The 14,232-nt window shown below is 34.8% G+C and overlaps 1 protein-coding gene across 7 annotated transcripts in view; it reads right to left on the bottom strand.

Moving 5' to 3' along the window:
* Window positions 1-1,553: 1,553 nt before the first annotated feature.
* The window catches only part of LOC128992109 (jupiter microtubule associated homolog 1-like), a 48,272-nt gene continuing 35,593 nt past the window's right edge, over window positions 1,554-14,232 (bottom strand). For 2 of the 7 annotated variants that reach the window (XM_054415527.1, XM_054415526.1), the window contains exons 2-3: window positions 7,742-7,884; window positions 1,554-2,353 (exon numbers count right to left, since the gene is read on the bottom strand). In XM_054415527.1, the coding sequence (XP_054271502.1) occupies window positions 2,178-2,353; window positions 7,742-7,884 (319 nt within the window). In that variant the 3' untranslated portion in view covers window positions 1,554-2,177. The other 5 variants (XM_054415523.1, XM_054415525.1, XM_054415524.1 and 2 more) reach the window with 5 other exon arrangements.

Below are 14,232 nucleotides of genomic sequence, written 5' to 3'. Positions count from 1 at the left end.
GAACTAATATTATAGATATGAATGTTTGGAGTATGTCAATAACGTGAAAACTGCTTGACCAATTGAGCTGTTTTTCCCATGAATAGAGCCGATATAACCACAGGCTTAAGAGTGAGCGAACAAAAAATTTTAGGATTTTTTATGTAAAAAGGTCCCACATTAGAGGAACAAATGTACACTGGTAAAATCTTTTTTAAACTTAACGTGTGATTTTGTAGCAGATTTGACACCAATTTGCAACCAGCCCTTTTCGAAGAAGTATTAGTATATATACATACACATCATACTGGAGATAGTCAATCTTTTATTTTAATATTATCCTAGGGCTCTGCCCTGACAACTTCAGTCCAAATGTTGTTCTTCTAAATAACCATGAAAAGCCACTTGAAATGCCACCCAACCCGGTACGGCAATCAATAGTTTTATTAAGACTTTAGGGGTCAGTACTTGGGCCAGTATTGTTTATATTATATATTAAAGATTTGCCTAATGCTATGCCTTGTAAAACAATTCTATATGCAGACGACACATCGTTTATTTGGCCTTCTGACAATTTTAACACAGCAATCCATGTAATTTATAACATGATTGGTATTGGTAATAGTTGGTTTAAGAGTAATTTTAAGACAAATGTAATATTTTTACTGATCCTGTTAAGGGGTAGGTTAGAATAGAAGAAAAGAGGCATAACCTTACCTTAGATTGTTATTATACAACCTTAGTGATAGTATTAGTAGTGATTTAACACAAAGGTCCCTGAATTCAGTGCACTTTAATACCATGTGAAGGTGCCAAGGTTAGGTTAGGTTAGAAGAACCAAGGCATAACCATAGATTAAACATACGGGAGTATGTTTAATCTATGGCATAACCTAAACCTTAGATTGTTATTTTTACATACAACCTATATATTAGTAGTGATTTTACGCAAAGGTCCCTGAATTCAGTGCACTTAAATACCATGTGAAAGTGCGATGAGTTTTAGTTGTCTTGGTGTAACCCCACAATTTAAATTTCCTTCAGCCTGAGAGAATCCTCATGGAAGTAATTTTGGTGAATTTTGATAGTGTAGGCCTATATCATAGCCATGTGGGATTGGGTTGAGATAGAGACCTTTACTTTGTCTGATATTTTTCTTTTGTAGAGGTCTTTAAATGAGTGTTTACTCGGTGGGGCTTTACATTTAAACATTTCAAGCTACTCCTGAAAATCATTTTGTTGGGAGCTTGGGCAAAATTGTCACATCAACCAAAAGATTTCCTTTTTGCCATACAAAGAAGGAAAGAAGTGCAGAGTTGAGTTTTTCTGGTGCAACCAATTGGAAAAAGAGGTGGTCTTCGTACATTTGTCCAACCCTGTAGAATATTTAACACTGCTTGTAAAACACATGAAATAGATCTTAAGTAAATTTATGTTCGAACAAAGTCCTTAAACAATGATTCAAAAACAAATTAAGTTCTGATTTTTGAATGCCTATTCTTTAAGTAAAATTGTTTAAATATTTCAAGAAAACCCTAGTACCTTTGGATCATGGAAAATAAATTGGAAAATAAATTAACTGTGAAATTGAATTTTTATTAAATAACCAAACAGTGTTTTAAATAATAGGTAGTATAACGGTTTGGAAAATAATTGAATGGAAACAGATATAAAAGAAAACATTAACTTTGACCAAATTACAAACCAATAAGTTTATAAAAAGTACAAAAAGTCATTTGTTGAACATTCAACTTATAATACAGATTGTATTTGAGTCACTAACATCTAAATAAACTTAGTTTGATACAGTTAGTTAACTTGGACCGCTGTCACTTACATAAATAATACTTATTACTATTGCAGAACAGAACTTGCGAGTCAAGAAAAAATAATACATAAGTACTATAAACAACCCACCCTTAACATACAAGTCTTACATTCGTTATCGAGCAAAATTGAAGCATAACAAGACAAGATAAATTCTCAGAATATTCCAGTATAGCCGACAATAAGGAAGCACATTCCAACAAATCAATTTATTCTGCAAATATTCTGCGATTAAACATGAAACTTTAGCTTAACACAACATGAACAAGATTTGAAGGCATCAATTATTTTTTATAAATTATAACACAATGTTTACAAATAAGAAGACTTGACAATAGAAAAAGTAGAAAACTCAAAAGCGAAGACAGCGATTCACCACAGGCCGGAGGAAAAGCCGCCGGGAGGCACACGCTGTCTAGAGGGCGGGGCGCTGGTGGCTGATGGGGCTGCAGGAGTGACAACGGGGGCGGCTACTGGAGCTGGAGCAGACGATGACCCGTTCACTACTGGCTCTGCCTTGTCACCATTGGTGGTCGCCACGTGGTTTTCTATACAAAATCGACACACTTGTAAGTTTGAATCTACAGCAATTGATTTGGGTAATACATCACTAAAATTTCTATAGCAAGAATGAAGAGATATTAATTCTTGTAACAGAGGTAAAATTCCTATTTGGTTTTGTTTTGTTATAGGTTGTTTTTTCACAAGTGGAGGATTTCATAAGTTTTCATTATAAAAAACATTAAAATAGAGTTAACAAGATGTCAGTTAACCCAATAAAACTCATTTTTCCTTTAATGTATGTTGAACATAAAGTAAACAAATCAACCGAGCGGAACTTGTAGCCACAGTAGTAGTCGACTATTTATTTGATTATGTTTTGTCTAAATCTACATTATGTTTGTGTATATGTGCTTATTGTTTTTAGGACCTCAGTATAATTGAAGAGAGATATTCTTGACAAGGATCCAAAGAAGGTGATAGGCCCGCCGCACAGTGAAGCGAGGTGGGACAGACGTTTCCTAGCTTTGGTCTTTCTGTCGCGAGAAGGAGAATGATTTTTTGGACCTTTGTTAGTTCTGATTGTGAGTTTAAAATTTAGTTTAACTCTATTCGCTATCCAAAAAATGTAAAAACTGTTTTGGGAAATGTGATTACCATACACGAAAAAAGATTAAGCCATGGAGAGTATTTTTTAACTACTAGGAAAACTGTATTCCAACTACAACGCCGCGGAGGCCTGACAGAGGCTTGCGCGCAGCTTCTGCTCAATGTGCGGTGCTCTATTTAAACATGTGTACCAGAATCATCCGTGCCTCGCCTGAACCTAGCCTGCACCTCGCCTCGCTCCAATGTGCGGCGGGCCATATAGTTGCCAAAAAGATCATCTTACATCCTTTTCCTTAGAGGAGGTATTAGACATCACTAGGTATTAGACATCAAGGTAAATTAACCTCTTATTTATATGTACAAGTTATTCAAATCTACACATAAATGGGAATATTTTACAACCTTTCATGCAATTTTTGAATACATATCAAACATGAAAGTACTAAAACTTTATTTTGTAAACCATAATTATTAAAAATCCCTCCTCTTCAGTTATTGGTTTTGTTTTAACCTTGAAAATAATTCAAATGTACACACCATTTTTGATCAAGATTGTATCAAGACTGTAGAAAAGAGACACTACCGGTACTACTAAACTAACAGAAAATAAAAAGTAACTAAAGAAACACATAATACACAAAATCTTACAAATAGATTCGCTACAATATCCAATTAGAGTTAAGAAGAGTTACTGACAACATACTGTACCTGTTTGACAGTTAACACCTTGGATAGACATAGAAGGAGCGTAACAGTAAAATATTACCTGATGTAACCGACGATGATCTCCAAACACTAAGACTTGTTACAGTTATATGGGTTTCTGTTTACACGCATAACACAACACCTCTAGAAGCCAAGCAAGCAACTAAGTTATGTTCCATTCACACCACAACCAATTTACTGTCTGACAACGTATGGAAAGTCATTTCTCCCATGTTCACCTTGCCTAAATGATTGATTCTCCTAACCCTAATAGAGCTACTACCATAAATAGGTTTCGTCTTGTCTAAGACTTTGGATGTTTTGGACAGCCAGCTTGCACACAAATGCTGCTCTGGCCATATTTAACGCACACAAACATGTCACGACATGTTAATGTAGCACTTTTCATTTCATACAGATGATATTATTGGTACAGTAATCTGTTATTGTTTAGTATTGAGTTGTTCAATAATTTTCACAAGCAATTTTTTTATTTTAAACAAATCCAATAGTCCCAGTTAGCTGTCCTGGATTATCAGGCTTTTAAGTATTGGTCCTGGTTAGAGAATATGTTACTCAGTGGCGGATCCAGTTTGCCCCCCCTCTGGCATACGCATACATATACATAATACATATATTTTTTGACTGCATATAATACAGTAGTGCATACAAATTGCGTAAAGTAATTTGTGACACTAACGTTGGACAAAGAAATGGTATAAAACTGCCATTTTGGAGACTTAGTTCACACACATTTTTTTGGGGGGGGGGCACCCCCGATTCCCAGACACCCCTGGTTCAGCCCCCCCCCCCCCTTGAGGCTGGTCTAGATCCGCCACTGACGTTACTATATTAATTTGAAATGGCGAACATAGAAAAGGTAGTTATTTTCAAGTATGAATAGTGTTGAGTGGCATGATCTTGTAGTCTTCTTGTTACTGACTATAGGCCGACATGTTCCTTAGACAGGACTAATTATCAATACAGCCAATGGCAACTAAGGGACCTACAGTTTATAGTGGAATCCGAACCACATTTTTGCATTGTAATTTACAAATTGGTCTAATTATCAGGATAGTTTTTTTTAGTCATAGTACTCATTAGTGCAGACATTAAACAACCGATATTTTTCAGTAACAGGCTACTAGGTTTTCTCACCCCATTGTACACAATACTTTTTTCATATTCGACTTTGACAATTACCAAAGCATACATCACTGTATTTTGTGATTATCAAATAGTTAGTTAACTTGTTGACTTAAAAGCTGAATTGAAAGGTGTTTTTCACAAACATTAAACCTAAGGATTACATTAAGTTTTCAATCTGTACCTACGTTATCAATTCTAACTGATTCCTTTCTGTTTGTTGTCAGACAATATAACTACCGGATGCAAATGTTTCAAGCAAGATTAACTTAGCATTGATGATTGGGATTCAATTTCCACTAAGATTTGGGGATGTATAAAATAGCTGCTTGTATGGGAAAAAAATTTGTAGTACAAAGAATTGCTAAAACCAAACTGGTTTATGGAAAATTTCAGAAAGCATTTTGGCATTGTTTAGAAAACTATAAATTTTGTAGTAGAAATTATTTTGTAGGCATAATTTAAATTTTAAGATGATTAAAACCTTGAAAAAATTACTTAAGGGGAGTCGCTACTGAAACTAGTGATTTTTAATAAAATCCTTTTAAAAATTATCATATATACTTTTTTAAGTTCATTTAGTCTTAGAAAAAGATTTACTGCTGTTAAAGTAAAAAAAAAAAAAATTTTACATACTTTTTGGAGTTTTTTAAGTTTTTTGGCGGGGAAAAATGGGGTTTTTTAAATCTCTTATAACTATTTAACTACTGAACCAATTTTATTGTTCGATATCTTATTTTAAAGAGCAAGGAAAGCACATACTTTCTGTGCATACTCATGTTATTTTCTCAATTAGTTTATAAGTTATGGCTTCAAAAATAAGTTTTTGAAAAATTTATAGGTTATAAATTTTTAAAATTTGTTTTTCATGTACTTTTATTTACCCAATTACAATATCCATGCACAGAAAGTTGATTTATAGTATAAACAATGTGTGGTAAAAATTTCATTCATATAGCTGCAATAGTTAAAAAGTTATAAGAACTTATATATATAAAAAAACAAAATTTTAAAGTCGCGGAAAACAGCGGTTGAAGTTTATACGTTGGTTTATACTAGGCCTAGTTGATGCCCCAAAAGAGGTGTGCGCGCTTCACTTCAAATATTTTTTTCACAGTTAAAAAAATATATATTATACCAAATGTTATGTTTTTCTGAAACCTTACAATCCATAGAACAAGATAAAAAAATAATAAAAAAAATCAAGTTTTTTACAAAATTGGTAGTTTTTCAGTAGCGACTCCCCTTAAGAGTGTGAAGAGTGTTTATATTCAAAGCAAAAATAATCATTTTAGTAACAATAAAAAACCTCAGGTATAAAATATATATTGCAATGTCAAGCAATACTAAATACCTTTTAGAAATCCAATCATCAATACAATAAACACTTTTTCATCATGCATAGTGAAAGAAAAGCAAAAAAAGTATGTTTCTGTTATAAGAATAAAAAGCATGAACTACACAAACAAAATAAGTAATTAAGTAGTTAAGATGCATTGTTATTAATATACCTTCACCTTGACAATAATTAACAGATAAATAAGTTACCAATCCTGAAAATGGCAAAGAGGATAAGATTATCAACTGTCGTCAGTGATTGTACAAAAATGTACAATAAATTGAATGTAATTGAATAACAAAGCTTAGCTTGAATAACAAGTTAGCTAACTTTATTCCTTAAAAAAAACTTAGTTAGCCAAATCACATTATCTTCTAATATAACCTCAAGAAAATCTATTAGCATTGAGTAATCCAGGTCCTTACAATAATTCAACAAATAGACAAAACACATCTTTGTTTAGGCAGGTACATGTCCCTGTAATTAAAAAGTTAATTTGATACCTTTATGCAGTTTTTAGATCCAAAAAGAGAAATGGTCTACTCTGATAATTTGATAGGTGATCAAATTTAGTAAGATGGCTTATTACTGTACAAAAACCTCATTTGGTGTGTAGTTCCAATTTAAACTGTGACATATTAAATTGCAATTTCTGAAAAGCATGATAAGCAATGCATATGATGGAATGATAAAAATAAAAATGCAATATGTTAGTGTGCATGAATCCAAAGCAATTTGCACACCATGATAATATTATGTACAAAGCGGTGGTAAATAATGAAAAAGAACATAGCAAGTCCACAAGGAGCCAGATTTAATTTTAAATAATTTAAGTTTTTAAGCACTATAACACCTTTATTTGGTTGTGAAATTTCTTAATAACTGAAATATTTACTCAATGAGCCAAATTTGGTCATCAAATAACTGTCGACAGTCAAGCTATCAAAATTGGCTTTGTAATACAGGATTATGTGGTCATTTGGTCAAACAATAGGCTACACAAAAAGGTGCAATGGTATTCATTGGCAGGTTGGTAGGTAGTGCGATATGGCAATAGGCTGTTAAATCAAAACAGCTATGTCGTGGGGTCCTGATGACACCACTAAAATGTATAAGTTTAAATCATCCTTATACTGCACCACCGGCTCACCCATTGCTTTGCTTGACAATTTTCCACACACAGCCCCAAGGCCTGTGTGGACAAACAAACACAAGGTTAAAAGAGGCTAGCAACTCGGGGACCTCAGGGATCAAAGTCCCGCGCTCTAAGAAATAGACCAGCATGAATGGTTGTTTAAAAAAACGCTAGACTCAATGACCACTCAGTGACAAAACAACAAACTCTTTTTCAAGTGGACTTGCTACGTTTCAACACCCTTACCTTCTTTCTCCTCTACTCCGTTACTATGTACATCCTCAGTCACCATATTATGTACACCGTTCACCCCGTCTCCTTCATCCACTGTTTCTCCATTGTTCTCTGTCTTATCCTCATCGGGGAATGTCAAAGATTTCTTCGCGTCCGTACTAACGTCCTCCATAATAATATTACTCTTAAACTTGTCCTTGACTGCTGTTCCAGGTCTACTCAGGCTCTGGGGTTCTGCACCAAACAAATTGTAAAATGAATCGTTACCAGCTTTCCTCGCCGGTGTTTGGCTCTCTTCGCCGCCGAATATTGAGGAGGTCAGGTGGTTTCTTGTTTTCCGCTGTTGTGGTTCTGGGTCGTTAGTGGTTCCGAAAATGTCGCTGCTTCCACCACCCGGGGGCTTCAGGACCCTGAAACAAAACAGATGATTTGTAGAGCTTTGTACATATGAGTGATAGTTCCCAGTTCGGCACTTGATGATCTATAATATACTATAATATTAACTAATAATATACTGTGTGGACAATTATTATACCTGACATGGTGGAGATAAACCTAGCCTTTAACCATCATGAAGCATGTGAATATATCTACTGTACTATCTTTTTTCTTACAAATACTTACTTACTGCCGTGGCTCTTGGTACCCAAGGAGGTACTTTGCCTCGCCAACACACTGCCTCCAGACTGCACGATCCATTGCTTCATCCTCTCTTCTTCCCATTCTTCTCAGATCTCTTCTCACTTGATCTCTCCACCTCAACTTGGGCCTTCCAGGAGGTCTTCTACCCTCGGGATTGTTGTTTAGGGCGTTTCTCACTAAGGATCCCTCTTCCTTTCTTAACACATGGCCTGCCCATCTCAATCTCCTACTTCTCACCTCAGCCACAATATCTGGGTCCCTGTACAACTCTCTCAACTCCCTGTTGTGCTTAACTCTACATTCTCCGTTTTCAAAGGTTGGTCAAAAGATTTTCCTTAGAATCTTGTTTTCGAACACTATAAGTCGTTTCTCAGTTCTCTTGCTTATCACCCAATTCTCTGAGCCATATAGTAATACTGGTCTTATTATAGTTTTGTATATACGGATTTTAGTTTTCTGTGAGAGTAGGCGAGAACTCAACAATTTGTGGCATGCCGATAAACTTTTATGAGCTGCATTTAATCTTTGCTGAATTTCAGAGTCTTCCTCATTATTAACTGTCAGCATTACTCCTAGGTAAGAGAAATTGTTTACTTTATAAAATTTGTGTCCTTCTATTTCTACATGATTCTTATTATTTAATTGGATAGCTCTTCCACATTCCATTATCTTGGTTTTGTCTACATTGATATTTAAGCCAACTTTTTTAGTGTGGTTTATGAGTTTTGAGACCATAACTTTTAGTTCTTCTTCGTTTTTGGCCACAAGTGCCACATCATCTGCAAATGCCAGGATATTAATGTTGGTTCCCATAGTAATTCCAGCTTCTAGCTTTTGTAATTCTTGTAGAGAGTCTTCCAGAGCTAGGTTGAATAACAATGGGGACAAACCATCTCCTTGTCTCACACCAGTATTTATATCAAAATCCTCTGAGAATTCTCCATTGACTTTAACCTTGCATTTAGATCCTGAAACAGTTGACTTTGATAGATTTATTAACTTTTTAGGTATTCCATACTTTTCCATTACTTTCCAGAGTTTTCCCCTAGTGATCGAGTCGTATGCTTTGGAGAAGTCAATGAAAAGGCAGAGAAAGGATTTGTTGAATTCATAATATTTTGCAATTGCCTCTTTCAATATAAAAATTTGATCCGTGGTTGATCTTCCTCTTGTGAAGCCGGCTTGATGGTCTCCTATGATATTTGATGTATACTTCTCTAGTCTTTTTTGTAAAATCTTTGATAATACTTTATAGGTGCAGTTAAGGAGGGAAATTCCTCTGTAATTGGTGCATTCTTTTTTGTCTCCTTTCTTGTGAATGGGAATGATAACTGCTTCCTTCCATTCATTCGGAATCAATTCGTTGTCCCAAATATCAATGATCAGTTTGTGGATCTCCCTTGCCAGTTCTGTGCCTCCTGCTTTGATTACTTCCGATGGGATAGAGTCCTCCCCTGGGGGTTTATTATTTTTTAATTCCTTGATGGACGTTTTTACTTCTTGAATTGTTGGGTATGGTACAATTGGATCTACATTCTGGTACACTTCCTCCTCTTCTTCTTCTTGTTCAGACTGTCTTACATTCAAAAGATCTTTAAAATGTTCCTGCCATACTTGTAGTCCTTCTTTGTTCTGCACCACCAGTTGTCCTGATTTGTTTTTAATCCCATATGGCATTGGACTGTATCCCTTCCTAAAAAATCTTATTGATCGGTAGAAGTCTCTACTGTTGTTTGCTGTCCTGTCTTGTTCAGCTTTCTCTAAGATTTGGTTTACCCATTCTCTTTTTTTCCTCCGAAGTACCTTTACTGTCTCTCTTGAGATTTTTGTGTAGTTTTCTCTATCTCTTTCTTGTTTCTTATTGAGCCAGACTTCTTTTGCTTTTTTCCTTTGTAAGACATTAGCTTTACATTCTTTACATTTTTCTTACAAATACAAGTACAATTTTATAAAATTGTCTGTACTCTTAAAAAGGATATCCAGTTTCACTTACTTTTCAATGTAGTAGGTAGTTCATCAATGAAAAATGTATTTTAATGTAAATAGTCTGAGTCCCTTTAAAAGAAAAATACATCAGTTGATTGATATATTTTACATGTTTTAATGAATGGATAGTTTTGGGTAGTTTGGATAGTTTTCAAATTGAAATAGATCGATCTCAAGTAAAATCTTTTTTGATACCTAGTTACTGGTTTTTGATGAGTTATCAATTACAACACTTCCTAACAGATACTAATAAATAATAACAAGACCACGATACTATAAAATATGCAACAAATTGGACTGGACTGATCCCCATTAAAAAGTAAAAACACAACTGCTGTTCAGATAGCCTATAAACAACAGAATCATAAATATATGAGTTCAGTTAAGTAAATGTAGATGTTTCACATAAAAGTTAAAGGTAAATACAAAACAAGTTTTCAATATCATACTCTTAACATTACCTCTTACTGATACCTGTGCAATCTGACCACTCGGTGCCGAGACATTTAAACTTAAAGCTATAACTTTGATACAATCTATAGACCTAGGCGCATCGTTTTTAACAAACTTGAGAAACTCTTACGGTTTTTTTAAGTCATACTAAGGAAGGAGGAGGAGGTGTTGTTCCTTCAACACAAAGCACCTCTGGTTGAAGAGGAAGTACATAATGAATGAAACCAGTAGAGAGTAGCATTGTTAAAATCATGAAGCCTAACCTGTGATGACTAGGAGTTCCGTTGAACGAAGCTCCCCATAGATCATGTGATTCACCGCCTGGAGGTTTCATCTTTCTACACCATAAAAAATACTCTTCATCCACCAATCTTTGGTAGGGATGAGCCAACCTCAAGCTCCAAGATTATGGTTATTTTTTGCAAAGCCACTACTAAACCCCCACAAACAACCGTTTTCTAGTTTGGTTTATACGCTTTTTAAAAAGATGTTTTAAGTTATCTGATTTCACACTCGACTCGATTTCAGGCACAATTTCAGGAATTAGTTGTCTAACGGTTTGTATGATTAGTTTTTGCTATAAGCTACCAAAAATTAATTCGCAAGATGAATTCATCTATGTCTAATTACAATTTTGTGATTTGTAGAAACACCAACTTTTAAACTAATCCCTCCAGAATGAACAAATGTTTTATGTTGTAACATTTTATTCACCTTTCACTAATTTGGAAAATTGGTTATTAAATATATATTGGTAATTGTAATATCAAAGAAATAACCTAACAATATTGTTCACAATTTTTAAATGCCTAAATCTTTGTGGTAAAAACTAACAAAAAATAGTAAGACAATACCAAAATTATCGAGAATTAAAGAGTATTCAGCAGAAAGTACTGTAGTTTGGAAGTAGAGCAACTTTTATGCAATGTCAATGTTAACATCCCTCAGCCCAGCAACCACTTGAAGCATGGATAAGATAGAGGTAAGAATTTTCAAGCTAGCAAGAAGAAGAAGCAACTTTGGCTGATGCTAACTATTTGGGTTTTTACAAGGAAGATGGAGGTGGAATGTAATGAGCAACCATTCCAATTAAGCTGGAGACAGCTAAATTTGGAGCATTCAAATTGTTTAAACATGTTTTAGGGAAAAATCCTTTAATTAAAGCATAAATGAGGCATTGCAATGTTATTTTGACCTACCAAAGCTGTTGTTAACAACATTGTTGAATTGTTTTCTAAAAAGGTTCTTATAAATAATAAAAGATTCAAAAAATAATTCACTTGTGAAATGATTGTTTCTGATCAAATTAACTTGCATATTTTAAGGAAGCATTAAAAATTAACATGTCATTTTAAGAATAAATTGTACAATAAGTGCATTTTATGAAGAACAAATCTTTTTGAATACGTTCTTGATCAGAAAAAAAAATTTTAGAACACTCTCAATATGAACATGCATTTTATTTCATGAGTTTATCAAGTAAAAATTACAGTACCAGCCAATATATTAATGAAATGTGTGATAGATCATAGACAAATTTTGAAACTCGGTAATTGGAGTTCTACATGTTTTACCACACAAACACAATTTTAAAGTGTTCAGATTTTTGAATAACTAATGTTTCAGCCCTAAAATTAAGCACATTCTTTCCCTAATGCAAGAATACTAAACCCCAAATCTCCACATAAAAACTACACTAAAAAGCACACAATAAGCTGAGAAGTGACAAAAACTTCATTATGAATTCCTACACAGTGTGAAACCGAGTCAAAACTCAAGACCACCAAGCACCACTACAACCATGCACTGATGCACTGCACTATCGCCGAAAGTCATAATATTGCACTGCAACTAGTGCCACTATGATATCGTCGACGTGCAATATCGACGATCACTACCAAGTTACCTAGACGCCATGTTGGCCGGGCGGACTAGCACACACTGCAGGTCGCCCACATAACCACAACCAGTTCCCGAGGATTTGACCCGCGCCCGCGGGAGTTATGACTGACGGGTCATCACACACCCGCCAAAAAGCACCGCCCGGTGTTAAATTACACTGATTGACTATGCTTTTGTTTTAACGTCGGTACTTTATAAGTAGTTTAATTGCAGAGAATGAGAGATTAGTGGCACTCATACCTAGTACAAGGTAAATATTTATAACAGGGTCATTATTTTGTTTGTGTTTAGCCCACGATCATTTCCACTTTTTAAGAGTAATAAATGGCCCGCAGGTAATTACAACTTTAAAATGTTCACATACGGTAACGGTGCGGTGAAATGGACTAATCTGAGAACGGCTTTGACTACCACCTACCACTCATTGATTCATTACTAATTTTGGTGCATGTTGCAAAAGCACAATAAACGCGTGACTAAACGTTTGATAGATAAGACATAATTGTATTAACGTGTCGATAATGAAACGCCAATTCGTTAAATAATATGACCAATCACGCAACTACACGGATAGGTATCAAACTTTTAACTTTCATGAAATAGCAAATAAGTAGTGAAAGATATTTTTGAATCTTAAAGACAAGGACCAAGAGACCAATTAAACAGATTCATACAAAAATGACATAAATCATTGCTCATGAGCGCTTAAACAAAATATGAAGACGCTGTTGGTCATTATTGCACTAGCTCAATCCAAACAATATAAATCGTGCTGAAAACAAATTACTTAATCTACAGCAAAATTCAACGTTACGAGCTGGTATTGCCCAAGTATCAAATTACAGTGTTCATTAAGGGCGCCACATCGACCCAGAAGAAAATCTGACCCGTTATAGTCAAATTGGTATGCCTACCTGTATTTTAACAATGTTTAAAATATTTTCACAGAAGTCGTAACTTAACCTTGTCGAGAATTGAAGGTTGCAGCATCCATTATAATACCATGTATTGTAAATAAAATAAACGTGTTTATAGTCCGAATTGGGTAGTTTTACAAAATACTTAGCTTGAAACGATTCTTTACATAAAATTCGGAGCTGAACAATATTTCCAACGTATGCTAAAATACCATAAGAAATTGCTTCAGTAATTATAGTGTAATCACCTAGGCACCAGATCAACCCAAAATAACATCCAACCAGGATTTGGAATCGTAAATGGCTTAGTTTTACCGACATAACCCTAAAATGATTATTTTCATAACTCTTAACCAAACAATATCACTAGTATATATGACATAACGTTCAACTTCAACGTAAAGATCACACAAGCCTGGAACCACCCTGAAACTAACACAACCACATAGGATTGCAATAGGTTACGTATCGAATAAACAACACAGCTGAACCTCACAAAACACTTAGGTTATTGAATGTCCATTTTCTTTCAACAAAACCAACCACACAACACATTCGCAACATATTTTATACAACTAAATATAACAAATCGCACCTTCTCCTCGACGGCGGCTTATCTGGAGTATCGTTTCCACCGAACATTTTACAACAGTGACAAAAGCTAAGTGAAGGCGAATATTGCGGCAAACAACGGTTTGTATACAAATCACCATGACAACGGGGGCGACGACATATGGTAGCAAAATCGACACCTGTCCTCAATAACCATGCGGGACTTTATCCCGAATACGGGATAAATTTTACCGCGGTGGGATCAAGCGAAGGAATGTTAGCAAGTTTTGGTCACTTCTGAATAAC

The sequence above is a fragment of the Macrosteles quadrilineatus genome, unplaced genomic scaffold (assembly GCF_028750875.1).
Source record: "Macrosteles quadrilineatus isolate MER2022 unplaced genomic scaffold, UCM_ALF_1.0 Scaffold_4__1_contigs__length_99947679, whole genome shotgun sequence".
In the NCBI taxonomy this organism is placed as follows: Eukaryota; Metazoa; Arthropoda; class Insecta; order Hemiptera; family Cicadellidae; genus Macrosteles; species Macrosteles quadrilineatus.
This window is presented reverse-complemented; position numbering and strand designations above follow the sequence as displayed.